Source organism: Alosa pseudoharengus, unplaced genomic scaffold, assembly GCF_046254945.1.
Source record: "Alosa pseudoharengus isolate Yale_2024_CS ecotype anadromous, Long Island Sound unplaced genomic scaffold, YU_APseudo_1.1 YU_APseudo_1.1_scf_7, whole genome shotgun sequence".
NCBI lineage: Eukaryota > Metazoa > Chordata > Actinopteri > Clupeiformes > Clupeidae > Alosa > Alosa pseudoharengus.
In genome coordinates this window covers 26,539,410-26,558,551 of record NW_027468859.1, presented here as the reverse complement: position 1 = coordinate 26,558,551, position 19,142 = coordinate 26,539,410, and the positions used below count along the sequence as shown (strand labels likewise).

The window sequence follows — 19,142 nt, the reverse complement described above, 5'->3', positions numbered from 1 at the left end:
GGGAGGGGGGAGCCAATGCCAACTTGGCCATGCATATTATAGGAGGAACATGGCCAAATATCTCTATTTACAACCTGCCTATTTATTATTGTGTGTGTCATATTATTAGTAGTAGTACAGGCTAATATCTAAACAGTGTTTCAAATAAGACTATTTCATAAATCATGAATCAGCTTCTCAGAGATGAATGAGTTTGATATGAATGGCTCTCCATTTCGATGAAAACACATGGAGAAGACAGGTTATGGTCTACGTCACAGGGGACGGGCCTCCCTCCCCTATATTTGACTGCTGTTGCGCTTCACTCTGTTGGCCTATTCGAAGAGCTCGGGAGCTGTTCGGTGTCTTCGGTCCGGCCTGAGAGGCTTTTGATTGGTTGCCAATGACATCACCCCTGCTCTCGTACACTGAAGTCTGAGCATTGTTCACTCACTCTACGGAGAAAGCTGACTTTACACCGGACAAACTCCCTCCCACCGTGGGGTTGGTTTTTCACTTTTATACAGAGTGACTTTAATATTAAAACGTCCTCCATTGGTTCGTGCTCGTGTCAATCGGATAATAGCCTACTAGCTACTCCAGTAGGCTGGGTGACCCTCTTGTATATTATAATGCTTGGAGCGTAGCAAAAAGTAAAAATGTTGCGGATCCACGGCTTTGGGACGGGCTGAGTTGAGTCAGCGTTGTTGATTGTAGATTAAATAACCGACATTTGTCCCCAAACCACCGGAGGTTTTATTTATTTACACAGGTAAGTTCATTCAATAATGTGTGCTAAGTTTAAATGTCAAAGTTATTTTCAATTAGACAGTGTTACCGCGTATAGGTGTTCCATCTGTCTTCTACGTTTAAAAAGATATTTCGTTGAATGAAGTCTGTCCTGTTACTGCTGTAGCCTAGGCTAAATCGATTGATCGGTCAATTCAGAAGCAGGAGAATAGATGTAATTTAGTAAATGGCTCAAAATCGTTTTGGCATGGTTTAAAAGCGATGACAGGTTACACAGAGATAGCCTAACCTGTACACTTGTGGTTAAGCATGTAACCGATTGGATGTGTTCGTCTCAAGTAGCCTACAAAATAAGAATGGTGAGTTGACAATTTGTTTGGCAGTGTTGTTTGCCATTGGACTAGCGAAATATTATTTGTGAGCGCAAGTCGTAAAGACACTTGTCTGTCTGTGGCTGGATGGCGGTGAGGAGCGTCTTCGCTGTATTCCCAGCACGTCCACATGCCGGCTCCTTCAGCTCCCCTCTCTGGGCTGCCTGGTTATGCAGTTATGACATGGGGTTTGGATGTTGAAGGGTCGGGCGACAGGCAGACATAGCCGCGATTAGTTAACGATGGGGTGTGAGTAAAATTACCGGTTAGATAACAAACGATTGTACAGCACGAATTGGCGGTAACAGTGGCTGTCGGAAGCTCATTGATCAAAAGGCGCACAAAATGCGGCGTGTTATGCTGCAGTGTTTTATCTTCACCGAGATGAAAGACTAATTGATACAGCATACAATCACCAGACCGTGGCTGGAACCAATCCTAGTTTGACCCGCTTCTGTATTAGGACATGTCATGGATGTGATGATGTATAATCAATTTCATATAGACCACAGTGCTGGCATATGGGTTTTCTCTATGGCTATGTAGCCTATTCAAAAATTCATCCGAAGCTGCTCAGTAATGTGCATGTGGCCAATATGTGTCATCCATATTTATTCGTGAACACAAGTGGATTATTTGTCATTTTGCTGTGACACTTACTGAATGGAACTGAGCAGCGCAAACCACACTGTCGACCCATGCATGCGGCAGTCCGCCAAAGCTGTGAAATCCTTCCTAATTTATTGCTCAATTCTCAAATCCTCTACCTTACTTTTGAAACCATCTGGGTGCACACGCACATTCTCACAGACACAGACACACATACTGTAAACACATGCCATGCACACAAACACACTGATAATCACACAAACTGGGGTCATTGAGTGTGTACTGATTGTTGTTGCCTGGTTTTATGGCTCAGCTTGTCTCTCCCTCCCCTCCACCCCCCTCTCCCCAATGCAGGCTGGGTCCCTGAGTTCTCCATAGTATTGCCAGCTCCTCAGCCTCCCCATGCCTCCGTCTCCTCTCGACGACAGAATTGTGGTGGCGCTGCCAAGGCCTATCCGACCTCAGGAACTCCGACTCTGCCTGGATACCACCAGCTACCTGGACGCGGTCGCCGTCGCGGCCACCGCGGCCACCACAACCACCACCGCCGCCGCCACCGCGCTCAGCAAGACGACGGTCATCAGCACCACCGTGGTGAAGATCCGGGCGACCAACCTCACGTATATGCCCTCGTCCAGCGGCTCCACGCGTTCGTTGACGTGTGGATGCAGCAGTGCCAGCTGTTGCACGGTGACCACGTACGAGAAGGACGGCAGCCGGCCGCAGCCCACCCACCGCCCGAGCCAGCAGGTCAGCGTGTCCAGCCCCGACCTCAGCTCCGACGCAGGTGGCTATGGAGGCCCCGGCGGCGCCCACCCGCCCAGCCCTACCTCCCCCATCGCTGGGCACAGCGAGGCCCTGAGTGCCCCCAGCCTCACCTCGGGGGCACCCAGGTCCGCCTACCGGGTGATCCACCCCAATGAGCTGGCCGAGAAGATGACCCGTTGCCCCATGGGCCACCCGGTGGGGCCCGTTCCGGTCATCATCGACTGCCGGCCCTTCATGGAGTACAACAAGAACCACATCCAGGGTGCCGTGCACATCAACTGCTCGGACAAGATCAGCCGCCGTCGCCTGCAGCAGGGCAAGATCACCGTGCTGGACCTCATTTCCTGCCGGGAGGGCAAAGACTCCTTCAAGGGAATTTTCTCCAAAGAGATCGTGGTGTATGACGAGACTACGGTCGAGCCGGGTCGGGTCACCGCCTCCCAGCCCCTGCACGTCGTCCTGGAATCCCTGCGGAGGGAAGGGAAGGACCCCATTGTCCTAAAAGGTAAGCTGCTCTGTGCCTGACTAAAAACGAATTACACCAGGCCATGCCTAGGCTACTGAGCTGTTAAGTTCTCAGGCACTGCCTTTGAAAAGATCAAAAGCAATTTATTTTTTTTATTTTTTATTTTTGCTTCGCCTTACATGCCTGAGGCAAAGAAATTGCTCGATTTTGACGGCTTTATGCTGCTACTGTTCTTGACGTTGGCACTACATTTCCTCCTTAATACCCCAATCCCTATCTTGGTCCTCTTCCCTCTTCCCTGTCATGCTCTCGCCAGAGACGATCACAAAAGCCTTTGCCTTTGAGTCAGTGGATGAAATTACAGTGATGTCCTCGCAGCGCTGCTTAACAGGCAGATCCTGCCTCCTCTGTGCACTTCTCACCACGGGCTTCTTTGCCCTGTGAAAACGAAAAGCCATTTCAGTTGTCAAAACAAACAGTCATTTGCATAGCGGCAGATAGCACCTGCAGATAGACGAGCTAAAGATAGAGCTGATGAAATGCCAGACTGTTGTGTCTGCATTTGAATATGTAGTACATTGCTGGGATAGAAAAAAGCAGAGGATATTTTCTCACTGGAGAAGACGGCATGTGCTCTGAAACATGTACAGTATGTATACACATGTCTAATGTACACACACACACACACGCGCGCGCACACAAACACACACACACACACACGCGCACGCGCACACAAACACACACACACACACACACACACACACACACATACACAAACACACACACACACACACACACACACACACATACACACACACACACACACGCACACACACACACACACACATTCTGTTTTACTATCTTGTTCTTTTCCTTCTTCCTTTCTCTCTCTCTCTCTCTCTCTCTGACACATACACATGCTCACTTATTCAGGCTGACTCTCACTGTGAGGTGATAGGCAGTGACACTTTTGAGACCTTGTGCAGGACAGCAGCTGTTGTTAAATAGTGAGCTCTATTCTTATAGCCGAGGCACAGGCCTGCTGGCCCCCTGCCATGTTCTCCGTCTTTGGTGTGGGGCAAGAGGCATGAGAGGGAGGTCGAGGTGGCTTTTCTGTCAGTTAGACTGAATCCAGCTGGGGAAACAGAGCTTGCACGATAACAAGCCACTTCTCCACCCCCCCACCCCCCCCCCATGCTCTCGCTCCTCTCGTATCTTTTCTCCTCTTCTCTTCTCACTCCTTCTCTTTTCCCCTCTTCTCTTCTCTTCTCTTCTTACTCCTTATCTTTTCTCCTCTTCTTCTCTTCTCACTCCTCTTTTCTCCTCTTCTCTTTTCCCCTCTTTTCTCTTCTCTTCTCACTCCTTATCTTTTCTCCTCTTCTCACTCCTTCTCTTTTCTCCTCTTCTCTTCTCTTCTTACTCCTTCTCTTTTCTCCTCTTCTCTTTTCCCCTCTTCTCTTCTCTTCTCTTCTCACTCCTTATCTTTTCTCCTCTTCTCACTCCTTCTCTTTTCTCCTCTTCTCTTCTCTTCTCACTCCTTTTCTTTTCTCCTCTTCTCTTTTCTCCTCTTCTCTTCTCTTCTTACTCCTTCTCTTTTCTCCTCTTCTCTTCTCTTCTCACTCCTCTTTTCTCCTCTTCTCTTCTCTTCTCACTCCTCTTTTCTCCTCTTCTCTTCTCTTCTCTTCTCTTCTCTTTTCTCCTCTTCTCTTCTCTTCTTACTCCTTCTCTTTTCTCCTCTTCTCTTCTCTTCTCTTCTCTTCTCACTCCTCTTTTCTCCTCTTCTCTTTTCCCCTCTTCTCTTCTCTTCTCTTCTCACTCCTTATCTTTTCTCCTCTTCTCACTCCTTCTCTTTTCTCCTCTTCTCTTCTCTTCTCACTCCTTATCTTATCTCCTCTTTTCTTTTCTCCTCTTCTCTTCTCTTCTTACTCCTTCTCTTTTCTCCTCTTCTCTTCTCTTCTCTTTTCTCCTCTTCTCTTCTCTTCTCTTCTCACTCCTTCTCTTTTCTCCTCTTCTCTTCTCTTCTCACTCCTCTTTTCTCCTCTTCTCTTCTCTTCTCTTTTCTGCTCTTCTCTTCTCTCCTCTTCTATGCGCTTTTGGTCAACATTTGGAGATTGAAAGATGTGTCTGTGCATATAATTGCTATATTAAATAGTCATAAAGCAATACCGCTCTTTAAATGGGAATTCAGTTACACATTGAGCCTGTATATATCATCATATTTATGTCTAAATCAATACTGTTCTGGATTCTGAATTACATACAAGTGTGTTTTTCCATTGCCAACATCTGAACATGGGTAATCAATACACACCATGATAGGAGCACATAACTCACAACAATAGATACTTCTAAATCTATATATGTAAAGGTTTGAGCAATTGAATGAAATTGCTGTACATAGTGTCGATTCAAAAGAAGAGTTTTAGAAAATGTGTTTGAATATCAAGCTAGGGACAGGTTGTTCTAATTGTGGGGAGATGAAGCTATGTACATTCTCTAATTGGTGCACAGTCATCATAATCAAACAATCTATAAGTCCCTTTGTCATGCATGTCGATGGCAACCAATAAAACGACTTGGCAGTGGTAACATTTTGCTCACTGCTACAATCTCAAAAATATCCTGTTTGTAGCGAAAGTAGGTTTTGGGTCTTCCCCTCAGCTTCTCTGTCAGCAGGCCTAAGGTGGCATTACTCAAGGTTGTCTTCATAGTGTGTAACTATTTGACCCAAAAACGTATGGGTGATTCGGAAATGAGTTTATGCCCGTGTTGTATATACAGACATTTTGACTTGTCTGTCTTGATATCCGACTAATGAGTCAAAAGTGTATTGGTGTGGCACTGAAATGCATTTGGCCAGAATGACAGCCACAAAACAGGAAGTGAGATGCAAATCTTTTGCATTTACACCAACCAGCATTTCACAAACACCATAAAACTGCCTCTTGAATGTTTACGTGTCGCTCATTCAAGTCAACAAACAGTGTTTTTTTAACAGTCATAACACAAGGATACATTTTCACAAGTAATTCACTCACAGCCTCCAGCGCAAACATTGCAGGGCGGAAAGTACCAGAAAGATCAGTATGAGGGAGACTGTGAGGTAATGGTGTATTAAGAGAAGTGTAATGTTCGTCTGCTTGATTCTGAAACTGAAATCCACCCTGTGAGCTCACAGCTCCATCATCGCTACCCCAGTTTCACTTCAGCTGACCGTAAGACGAGAGCTCCATCGTTATCAGCGAAGTCGGGAAACAGCATCTTTGATGAGGTCGATATATTACAAGTGCTGCAATCCAGGCAGTATGCCAAAAAGAGGAAGGATTGAAGGATTATTGCAATTAACAGCAGATGCGCTACTTTGTTATACAAACTTTTGATGTGTTTTTTTTTGGGGGGGTGTGTAAGCTCTTGCTCGCCAAAGAAAGTTGGTTATTTGTGACTTGGATGCAGGTTTAATATTCAGTACAGCACTAACAGATCTCTCTGTTCCTGCTGTGTTCTAATAGTCTTGGTAATCAGTGGAACCTGGAACCTCATGAAAGATCAGAAGATCTGAAAATCCAATCAAATGCACCTTTATCTTAGGTGCTTCTGAGACAGAGTTGTAGATTGACTGGAATGGTGTATTTTCATTAGTGGTCCTTTTGTTTGTTTCCTATTTGCAGAGCCAGGATAGTACAGAAATGACAGACTTCTTTAATATACAGCTACAGGGCAGGATACAAAAAGTGTATTGTATTATTATAATTAAGGAGTGAACCTTGAAATGCATGCCTCATGGCTTAGGTGGTTGAAGAGGATAAGATGCTTTTCGAAGCACGTACTAGACGCGTTGTTTTTAATCGAGTTTCATATTTAGCCTGAAATAGATACATTTCTTTCTGGGTAGAAGTGAAGCCTGACTCAGGGCCATTTTGAGCATATGACTTACTTCAGGGAACTGTGTTCTGTTACGGCCAGTAGGCCAGAGGTACTGGTTGGACCCCGAAGTAGGACACAAGCAAAAATGGTAATGGGTTAAACTGTAATTTAATGTTCAGTGAAAAAACAAGAACCGCTTCAAGCAACAGCAGGCAATGGCAGAGCACAATTGAAAGTCAATGAGTGAGCACAACACACAAGGTCCAGGGCAAACAATCCAAAAACAGTAATCCAAAATCGTGGTCAGAGATCAGTCCAAAGTTCAGTAACAAAGTTCAGTCCAAAAAGGTCAAAACGTATTTCTACAGGGAAAGAGTAGTAGAGCAGCAGTAACATCCAGATGACATAGCAAGATAACTCCACACTGAAGGATTCCAAGAGCCCAGCCTAAATACTGTGCCTGATTAAAGGTGCGATTTGTAGGATTGTTACCGAACGTTCTGCAGGCCAAAATCAAAACACTGGTGAACGTTCTCAAGACTACCAGACGCGAGCCTCTTCTGGGTTGCCAGATGTAGGACCTAATGAAAACTTAGCTAACGTTAGTTGACCTGCAGCTTTAACGTTTCTCCAAACATGACCCAGCTACACATTACGGAAACAGTGAAAACAAAAAATACCTCTCTAACCAACGTAACATATTTAGCTGAAGTTAGCGATGCAGATGAAGTTTAGCCTAGGCTACCTGTTGTGGAGAAATATGGCCAGCTCTGCGTCAGACTTGATATTCTTCGTTTGACGAAGACGTCACCATCTCAGGAAGCTCCTCCGATGTCCACTTAATTTGTTTCTTGTTTTAATTTTGGAAATTTGCCTGCCTCTCGTAGGCGTTCATGACTACAACTGACAGCTGTTGACAGTTGGCCTTTGTTAATTTGGCAACCCAAATAGGAGGACGCGCTAGCCCATTATTTATACGCTATTCTAGAATTAATCTTTCAAAACATAAACGAAAATTCCAAGAGATTCCGCCCCGTAACTCATTTTTTTCATGGGTTTTACGGGGTTTTACGGGTTAGAGTAATGTCAAATAAGCCATTACTTCAATTCATCGTGTTTCCTTACTCTCTGACAACATATGGTGATCATATTTGGAATGGTTACAGTTTATTTTCCATTATTTCCTACATACTGGACCTTTAAGTAATCAGACACAGGTGTGCTGAGCAGCAGAGCAGGGAGACAGGAGATGCAGTAGGTCAGCAGCAAAACATGGCATGGAGTTGACCACCTGGGAATGGAGCACCTAAAAGTGCCGCCAGCCAGGTAGGTACAGGAAAACCTGGCTCAGGATCTGGAAGGTCCTGGACGATTCGTGACAGTGTTCAGTATAAAGAAAGCTCACATGCAAAATGTTAGAAGTGTATAATGTTTTTCACACTAGCTACCAAATTCAAATAAAAAGCAAATCTCTCGCCCGTTTCCCATCTGTGGTGCCATTTGGGGAGGCCACACAAACACCGTCAGTTTGATCTTAACAGACGCTCATACTGTCAAGCATTTGCTGTCATTACTGTGATCATCAACTTGCTTTCATTTAGCCAGAATGAAGTCGAAAACAACACCGACATAAGGTACAAACACACTTATTTGTACCATAAACTCCTCGCAACATGATGGGCTAAAACAAGCATCTTCAAAATGACATGCTAAATATTTACAGTAAAACGTCTCCAAAGAACCCTGACCAAACTGCTACAGCACGAGCTCAGCCCTTTCCCCTGTGATATTACATGATGTGAAGCCTCGGAGTTCTTTCATTATTCAAAAGGGGGGTCCAGTGCCAACATGGATCATTACAAACCTCTGTGTAGCGCACGCGTAAATGACTGTCCCAAATACATGTGTATGAGCACCACCGACTGCTGTAGAGCACGGAGCATTTGTGTGGATGAAAAACAATTTTCTTTGAGTCAAAGAATGGTTAAAATATTTTATCACTCGGAGAGAAGAAATACTCTTTTCTGATTGGCTGGTGGGGTGGCTATTAAGTAAGGGATAACGGCCGCCAAGGTGTCCTGTTATACGGAATTAATGGACGAGGGCGAGGGGCAAAAAACTCCCCGACGCGCAATGGAGGGGAGTTGCCTACGCCCGAGTCCATTAATTCTGTAAAACTAGACACACCTCGAAGGCCGTTATCCCGCTTATCACCCGGTTGCCACTGTAAAGCAAAGGAAACACGCGGTTCCGTTTAAAAAGAAGCTCACTAGTTCAGCTTGTTGTACAACTTTCGTTGGCCCTATAACAGCGATAGCATGGACAGTTAGCTTGTTTACAGTTGATTCCATTGTTGCGAAGCCTGCAACCGTTGTCCTACTATGGCCACCCCACCAGCCAATCAGAAAAGAGTATTTCTTCTCTCCGGGTGATAATTCTGTAAACTGTAAACAAGCTAACTGTCCATGCTATCGCTGTTATAGGGCCAACGAAAGTTGTACAACAAGCTGAACTGGTGAGCTTCTTTTTAAACGGAACCGCGAGTTTCCTTTGCTTTACAGTGGCAACCGGGTGATAAGCGGGATAACGGCCTTCGAGACTTGTCCAGTTATACGGAATTAATGGACTCGGGCGGAGGCCTCCGCTGCGCGTTGGGGAGTTTTTTGCCCCTCGCCCTCGTCCATTAATTCTGTATAACAGGACACCTCGGCGGCCGTTATCCCTTACATATGCGGGCGCTATCTACATTGTATGTATGATGCTGAGTGTGTTGCTCTCCACAGTGGCTACCTCTAAGTGGAGTATAATTAGCTGTAGTTTGATAGGACCTTATAGGTTTGAAATGGTTTAAACCAAAGCCCAGCCAATACATATGCATATTGATATTAATCTCTCTTATCGAACAAGGAACTGATTCAAACATCCTTTCAGTCACTTAATTTCAGCTTCTTGTTTGTGTGTGTGTGCGTGTTTGTGTGTTTGTGTGTGTGTGTGTGTGTGTATGTGTGTGTGTGTGTGTGTGTGGCTTTCTCAGGGGGCCTCAGCGCGTTCCGTCAACACCACGAGAGCCTGTGCGAGCACTCGCTGCACCTGCACCAGGAGGGCATGGACACCGTTGGGGTGGGTGCCGTGGGCCTGTCGGGGGGGCTACCTCACTCGCTGCCTTCCACCCCCGACATCGAGAACGCCGAGCTCACGCCCATCCTGCCCTTCCTCTACCTGGGCAACGAGCACGACGCCCAGAGCCTCGACCAAATGCAGCGGTTCAACATCGGCTACGTGCTCAACGTCACCACGCACCTCCCACTCTACCATTACGACCTCGGCCTCCTCTGCTACAAGCGTCTACCGGCCACCGACAGCAACAAGCAGAACCTACGCCAGTACTTCGAGGAGGCCTTCGAGTTCATTGGTATGCGCCAGCACCTTCTGTCGCATTTTGACCTTGCAGAGTTAGTCTGAATTAATACGACGTGGGTCTGCATTATAAGTACGTTGGCGCTGCAACCACACAGGAAGGCTAAAGGGCTCTGTGGCTAACAAATGACTCACGTTGCATTTTTTTTTTTCAAATGTAGCTCACAAATGATTCCCCATTATTAGGGATGGCCACCAAAGTGACAGATTTTTAAAAGCTACACTGCCTGAATTACTGTATAACCTGACTCAAATGTCTGTTATTTGTTTATTTATTTGTTTTTTGTTGTTGTTTGTGTGTGTGTGTGTGTGTGTGTGTGTGTGTGTGTGTGTGTGTGTTTGTGCAGAGGAAGCTCACCAGGCTGGGCAGGGCGTCCTCATCCACTGCCAGGCAGGTGTGTCGCGCTCTGCCACCATCGTCATTGCCTACCTGATGAAGCACTCCTGGATGACCATGACGGACGCCTACAAGTTCGTCAAGGCCCGACGGCCCATCATTTCGCCCAACCTCAACTTCATGGGCCAGCTGCTGGAGTTCGAGGAGGACCTGAACAACGGCGTGACACCGCGCATCCTCACTCCCAAGCTGGTCGGCGTGGAGACCATGGTGTAAGCGACGACGCCCGGAAGTTGTTCCGGATTTGGATTTTTTTGTTTTCTCTCTCTCTTCTTGCTCTTGTTGCAGGCGTTTCGCCGCACCTTTGTCTTTTTTACTCTCCTCCTTTTGAAGAGAGAAGTCTCAAAGCCTCACTCTCTTTTGGAGCTCTGGTTTTTCATGGAGTGCCAAAAGCTTTGGGTGCCATCTCTCCGCCCTCTCAAGATGAAGATAGAGAGAGGGAGAAACACGAGAGACAGAGAGAGAGAGAGGGAAGAAGAGAGAGAGGGAGCTTCAAAGGGCTCCACTTCACATTTGTTTTTAAGTTTTTTGGGTTTTTTTTTTTTATCTGGGCACGAGAGTGTTAAGATTGAGGACAGCAGAAGAGTTGAGTCCACGCCCAAACGGCCCGCTGTTTAGACCTGGCCGCTGCCCAGGAACATAGGGTGGGAGAGACAGGGCCGTTGGATCAGAGGAAGATGTATCTCTGTGTGACCACAGATGGAGGCAAGCGAAGGAGTGACGAGGGCAAAAGAGAAAGATAACAAACGAACAAACTAACATGTTTGATTTTCCAAAACACACACACACACACACACACAAAAAAGAAGACAACCAAAAAGCAAACAGATTATTCAGTCGGTCGGCCCCCCCACCACCGTTGCCACCAGTTTCGCCCTCCCTCCTTATGCAGTGAGAGAGACTGCAGGGTGTGCGTATCCATTCTGTTTCTCTAAGCTGCTGGTGCGGGCTCAGGCCCAAGGGAGAAAGGGGGGGGGGGGCAGCCGCGGTTTTTGCCTGTCAGAAAAGATGAAGACTTGTTTGGTGTGTTAGTCCTCTCATTCTATTTTTATACAAAAGTTTACTGGGGTGACCATGACGAGCTCGCTGAGGCTCTCGGTGCAATAATTTCAGAGTGGAATGCTATCAGGCGCTAATGTGTATATATGGGTGATGATTTAACATTTTCCATCTCGCCAGCGAATGACAAAAAATATATAGAGATATAAATATATACTTTGTCTTTTTTGTTATTATTGTAATATTCTATATGCCTTTTGGAAACATAATATATATGCCTGCACCAGAGAGACTGGCACAGGTGTATACAAGGAAACATAATAATTAAAATATTTAGTATTTGCTTATTTTTGTTTCACTGCTGTCCGTGTACACTTTTATTTCGCTGACTCTATAAAAAAACATGAAACCTCTTGAATTGTCTGTGTATTTCAGTAGTTGCTTGCATTTTTCATATCCACCATGTTTCATCTCCATCAGCCCCTATCAAGTCATCTTTTAATTTGTCTCTCAAGGGCCACCATACCAATCCAGAAAATGGAATGTTGTAAAACACAGGATGACAGTTTCTATTAAGTAGCTAACATTTTTCAATACTGAAGAGATCACTGGTCTGTTCTTTAAAGTAAACGGACTCCAGTGTGTTCCAGTGTGGATTTTGGTTGAATATATATTTATATATATTTTAATCTGGCAATATTGCTTTAAACACATGTTCAAAACATGTTTCATGGTGCATGTTAACCAAAAAGAAAAGCTGTTAACATTACACCCATCCTAAGGATGTATTTGACATCAATATATTCAGCAACATTGTCATCTGATGGCTAAAAGTTCCTTTGTTCACAGTTTCATAAACATTGCTTTTGCTCCTGTCTTACGTTTGTTGTGTTTGTGTGTGTGTGTGTGCATGCATGTGTGTGTGTATGTGTGTGTGTGTGTGAGTGTTTATGTGCCTCATTCTAATGGATGTTTATGTGAATATGATGACTGTGTACATGTGTTTCTCTGTCTGTTCATAACTGAAATGTTTTTTCCCCCTCCTTGACTTTCTTTGTGATTTACAATCACAAGCTAATTTGAAACAAATGCGAGGGCTCTGACATAACTGCAAACTGAGCTGCTGGCTTTGACCCAGAGGATGTTGTTTTGAGGGCAATATTATTGTAGATGAAAATCAAGTACAGTAACCCCCTTTTTGTTAATCTTCCCCCGTGTCACCGCTAAGCTAAGCTAAGTCAAGGTCCTCAGCGCACAGAGTTAGTGCCTCAACCAGTGCCTTAAAGTCATGTGTATCCACTCAGACTGAGCTGGGGAGGTCAGTATCACAAAGACACGCAGAAATTGTGCAAGTATGCCTTCTTTTTAAAATGTTTTTATGAAAATGTAACAGAGGCTAAATTTGGTTAGCACAAATCCAGTAGGCCTGCCATGGATCACACCAGTTTCACAGAAATTGTATCTGTGAGACAACGAGGGTTGCATTTCTTGAAAGTGTTATTGTGCTACGACCGTTATCAACTGATGGACTACTGTATCTCACTCACTGTGGTTGTTGCTCAATGATGCCTTTCAGGACACACAACCCTGAGCTATTGTGATCTGGTTGTGGTGACATTGCTTTTCAATATATCCCCTGCTTTCTAGTATTTTCCCTTCTGAATATGATGTATAAACATATTTAAATTGTCACATTCTACATTTATGCACATAAAAGAGCTATGGAATAGGTAACCTTTCCCTGATTTAGAATGCCATTGTCATAAAAATGAATATTTTATGACATAACATCTAGATATAAACTCCTTTAATCACAGACAGAAACAACAATTATACCAAAATAGTCATACTATAGATAACCTAAATAACAAAACAATACACATTATATTTGTCAATTTCTAAAGCAGAGCTTGATACAGTATTTTACATCTTTATTCTAGACAGAACTGAATCTTACATGTGTGTTGCAAAAGTTTTGCCTGTCTTCTGTATATAACTAATTATTCATAAATTCATGTTAAAATATACCTTACCAGAAACGTTCAGATTCATTTTTGAGCATTATTACTGAAATACATTTACGTCTCACTGTGTGCTAGTTAGCCAGTGCTAAGAGGGCTTATTGAAAATAATGACTGAAACATTTTTCAAAAACTGTTGAATGCTGTCAAAAGCATAGCATTATTCTACCAATTATGACCTACTGTTACGCACAAAACGTTAAAATATTTTGAACAAGACTCAGACTTGTTCCTTGTCTCACATCTTACACAGTAAGTGCTGTTATTGCCATAAGTCATGATTGTTATGACATGTAACATTACGTAATGTTTCTGACAGCAGTAGCCAAGCTTCAGTGGAGGTCCATATTCAGGCATGTGCAGAGCTACCATTGAATGTTCCCTTTCAAAGACACCACAGTCAGACAGCACTAAACAATTCCACTAATTTAGTTTATGCAGGTGCACCTATCCTTGCCAAAAGCAGAGTGTATGCTGAGTGCAGATTGCAATGTTATACAGGTCTGCAAAGCCTTTCAGTGTAGTGTTTTGAGCTTATCTTTGTTTTATTTTAACACAAGAATATAACAGATTCCCATCTGCAAAACGTCAGCACACTGACCATTTTAACAGGCTGTAATTCCCTCCATATCCAAACCCCTCCATCACCCGTACCCACCTGTCCATTCTGTGAGCACAAGGGAAAAATTGTATGCGGATGTGTGTGTGTGTGTGTGTGTGTGCGCGCGCGCGCGCGTGTGTGCGTTAGTGTTATTTTTATGATCACTCTGAGATGCGCTGTTATTTTTGAGATCTTGAGAATATACTAGTATTTTTTGTGTTCCAAAGTTCTCTGGGATGCTTTTGTGTGTATATCTTGTTGGAGTATGTTTTCTGTGTCTAAGACCTTGGAAATACACTGTTAAATTAACCTGTTTCCTTTCCTATGTGTTAAAACTGCTTCAGAGATGCAAGAGGTTTTATTTTGCAGCTGTTTGTGACTCACCTGACATCTGCTTATAATCCTACTATGAGATGACGGTCATCCTTGTGCAATGAACATACTGTGTGTGCCTGTTTGTCAGCGGTTTAATATCTCCACTGTTATTTCGTTTGCCACTTTCTTTCTATGCATAAATCCATGACTATTTTTGCACTGAGCCCAAAGGACAGCTGGATTTATTTTTTCACAAAGGTGCTATAACATTGGAGGCCTTTCCGTCACCTTTTTGCATGACCTGCTCAATATTTCCCCAGACATATGTATCCTACCCCGTACTTAAACTGTCGGAAGTTTAAGCAATGTAATTTTGTTACCTTGTTAAACCTTCCTTGTGAGGTTTTAAATAAACGACAACATGGCTTATGAATTTATTCTCCTGGAGATTCTTTGGAGAGATTCACTGCTGCAGTGGCATATTTGCTACAGTATGTGTTATCCAAGAACGACAAAGGACATATTTAGGATATCTTCAAAAGTTTGACTCATTGCTGACATATCTTACAACACAGAAAAACACACACACACACACACACACACGCACACTTAGATACAACACAATCTCTATCTGCATCTCCCGCTCTTTCTCTCTCTCTCTCTCTCTCACACACGCACACACACATATTGTATCACATTGCCAGTGGGCATATGAGTCTATATTTACACTGGCCCTGTAGGCATCCACACACACATACACACACACACACACACACACACACACACACACACCACTTTGGGAGGTAGGGGTGTCAGAGAGAGAGAGAGAGAGAGAGAGAGAGGCTTGTTGGTGGTGGTGGTGGGGGGTGGGTGGTTGGTGCGAAGCTTTGGTGGACAAGCGGGTCAACTCCTATCCGTAGGAACAAGCCCCAAAAATAGTTTTTTGTGTTGTTTCTAATTAGGACTGATGAGTGGCCAGGCTCATTAATCTCATGCTATCAGCGCCGGGTGCCCCAGTGGGTCCAGAATAGCCCCTGATCTTAGGCCCCCTGCACGCGCCAGGGGACTGCAGACTACTGCTGCGCTGCGCTCTATGGACGTATTAGGAAAAGCAGCCTCTGACAACATGGCTACAGAGGAGGAGGAGGAGGAGGAGGAGGAGGAGGGCTTTCCGAAGGAGGAGGATTTCCAACACACACACTCACGCACGCACGCACACACACACACACACACACACACACACACACACACACACACACACATACACACACACAGTCACTCACTCAGAGAGACGCCTCTTATTACTCACTTATGAGGATCCTATCCAGTTACTGTATACAGAAGGAGCACACACACAGCAACACACACACAGCAACGCGCACACACACAGCAACGCACACACACACACACACACACACACACACACACACACACACACACACACACACACCTCATGCACCTAGTTACTGTAAACAGAAGAAAATATAGAGCATGTATGCACACACACACACACACACACACACTCACACACACACACACACAGATAAAAAGACAGCAAAATACTGTACTGTATATGGCTAGGCTGCTCGGTCTAAAAGTCCAGTTGAAACGATCCAGAGAAAATGTGCTCTGACGCTGCGCACCAACCTGTGCCGTGGCAAGCCACAAACAGCCGGCTCTCACGCCATCCCAGCAGGCCTGACCTACCCTGGCACGCTCGGCACTCACACTCCCAGGGCTGGAGCTGCACTGCCAGAATGGGTCTCAACACTCCCTTCTCAACAAATGTGTCTCAGTGTGTCATTTTTTAGGTTGCTGCTGTTGTTGTTGTTGTTGTTGTTGTCATTGAAGTTGTTGTTATTGTTGGTGCTGAAGTCTGGAGTTGAAGGGATCAGGTCTGTGTTGGAGAAGATATGCTACTAGTGCTTAGCGTGATTTGACAGTTGGCTCTCTTTCTTGTATAGATACAGACACAAACATTACCCCTCTCCCTCCCTCTCTCTCCCCCGTCTCTCTCTCCCTCTCTCTCTCTCACTCTTTCTCTCTGTCCCATGTGCACCGTCTTTGTCTATTTCGCTCCATTTTTTGCTTTGGCTTTCTCTTGTTCTCTCTGTCTGCTCTCTTTCTTGCTCACTCTCTCTATCACTCCTTCCTCCTGCCACTGTCTCTCTTTCTCTCTCTCTCTCTCTATCACTCTGTCCTCCTACCACTCTCTCTCTCTCTCTCTCTCTCTCCCTCTTTCTCTCTCTCGCTCTCTCTGTAATGTTTACTTCATGGGATCTGACAAGTGCAGGCCACAGGCCCATGTGTATCTGACACTGCCATTGTTTCCATCCCCAGGAAAGTGCTGTGTATCCTGACAGCAGGGGGAACTTCAAACCAGACATGATACATGAGTGGACACTTCTGTGAATCTCATCACAAATTTCACGGTGCGGTCCCCACTTCCCCTTTCCCTGTAGCTTGAGAACATAACACGAAAAACAACAAAAAAAATCCGTCTGACCACTTTTCTTTTAAATGAGCATTTAAATTCAGGCTCCTATAGGTTTTTGCCTATAAATCGATATTTCAGACCAGGAAGAGAGTGGTATTTAGTGGGTTTAGAAGTAAAATTATTTGATTAGCGTATACTATGTGTGGAGAGCATCCCCTCACCATCTTTATCTCATTTTTGACATAGGTGGCATTTAGAGGCTTTTGCATCTGAACCCTTCATATATCCTTGATCCATATATCCAAAATATTCATGTGAATTGGCTGGCTTGACTTTTCATGCAAACTCAACTTTTGGCTTCCGTCTAACTGCCAACACGACCCATTCAGACTCAAACAAGTCCATGATTTCCATTAGAGTGGATCACTGTGGGAGACAGTAACAGAATGGCTCATATAAACCCGACCCTGTTGGAAAACAATTTGAGGACAGCTGATATGAACATGACAGCTTGCATGCAGCCTAATCTCAAAATGATTACCAGTATTTTCAAAATAAAAACATTACTAATAAATTCAGTAATTAATCTTCTATTCATTTATAAATCAAAAACCAATAGGATGGTTTAATAGTCTCTAATAGTGACCAGAAGTCATATGTAGCTTGACTATTTTGTTATTTTACACAAAGTCTGGGCCCATAAAACGTCTTGTCAGATGGTTTTAGAAGACAGAGTGTCCATCATTTCACAGCCAGTGTCACTGCACTCGTTATGTTAGCAGTCACTGGGGGAAGTGGAACTCACCTAGTAGAGATTTGTTATAAACAGGCTGTCGTGGGCTAACATTACCACCCTGTGAACGATACCTTTGAGAATGTCAAGAAGTCTTGGAACCTGGTTGCTACTGTAAGCCAGTGACCAAGGAAGCAAGTTTCAGGTGACATATTCCTGTCACTCAACGCCTAACGACTCAGTGCATACACTTTTAAAATCAGATTTCACCACTGGGAAATCCCCCTTCAACGCCCTTCTGCCTGAAGGCAGGGAAGGACTGATCGAAAACCAGGGCTTTACTTTATGGCTAATCAAACACCACAAGCACACACACACACACACACACACACACAAAACCAGGGCTTTACTTCATGGCTAATCTAACATCAGTGTGATATTAGTGCAGTCAGTGATAGGATATGTAGAACAAACTATAACACACTATGTAACTATATATTTTACTTACACTACCACTACAATTACCACTACTACTACTACTCTCTCTCTCTCACACACACACACACACACACACACACACACTCTCTCCCTCTCTCTCTCACACACGCACACACACAGACACACAAGCATACACACACACATACACACACACACACAAACACAATACAGTGACACACAGACAGACACACACACACACACACGCACACACGCACGCACAGACACACAAACATACCAGTACTCAGGGCTGTCTGTATACATGCATGCCTGTACACTCACACACATATACACAAATACATACACACAGAGCACATGTACACGCACACACACACAGAATTAAACCTAACTGGTGTAAATATTTCTATTCTTATCTAAATTCAGCCATAACGGTGACCCCATACACATGTAACCCAATAAGTCTATCAATTACTTTGGTTTCCTTGGACACCTACATAAACAACAGCTGCAGGGTTTAACAAGCACTCCATGCAACCTTACCACTGTGGTCAGAATATCAGCCTCCAGAAATGCACAGCGATGGTGATGGAAATAAGCAGTCATCCATGGCAACACAAAAATGCATTTAGCTTCATCTAAGAAGAAAGCTCTCCAGTCAAGAGAAAGGTCTTTGTGATTTCTTTGAATGTTTTCCAACTTTTTAGCAAGTACTTATATCCTTTTATTTGCTGAAAACCATTCAAATTTACAAAATTATTTCATTAAGGTGAAGAAATAAATTCATATCAATTACATTTCTTATTTTTCCATTCATCTTTGTTGAATTATCAGTTCTCTCACACACTCAGGACTGTCTGCATTTGACCAGGCCCTATAGTGAAACAGATGCCGCTCAGAGGTTATGATTTTGTCTGGTGTCAGTGTGTGTGTCAAAGGTAGAATGTTTCCGTCATAATTCA

The 19,142-nt window shown here is 44.2% G+C and overlaps 1 protein-coding gene across 2 annotated transcripts; it reads left to right on the top strand.

The window, feature by feature from the left end:
- Positions 1-334: 334 nt before the first annotated feature.
- Positions 335-14,990, top strand: dusp10 (dual specificity phosphatase 10). Of its 2 annotated transcripts, none has more exons than XM_076271771.1 (4): positions 335-483; positions 2,064-2,982; positions 9,842-10,219; positions 10,572-14,990. In XM_076271771.1, exons 2-4 carry the CDS (start codon positions 2,112-2,114, stop codon positions 10,835-10,837), a joined length of 1,515 nt encoding a protein of 504 aa, XP_076127886.1. In that variant the 5' UTR covers positions 335-483; positions 2,064-2,111; the 3' UTR covers positions 10,838-14,990. The 2 variants fall into 2 exon arrangements, with proteins under 2 accessions (XP_076127886.1, XP_076127885.1); XM_076271770.1 differs by having other exon boundaries at positions 335-751.
- The last annotated feature ends 4,152 nt before the right edge of the window (positions 14,991-19,142 follow it).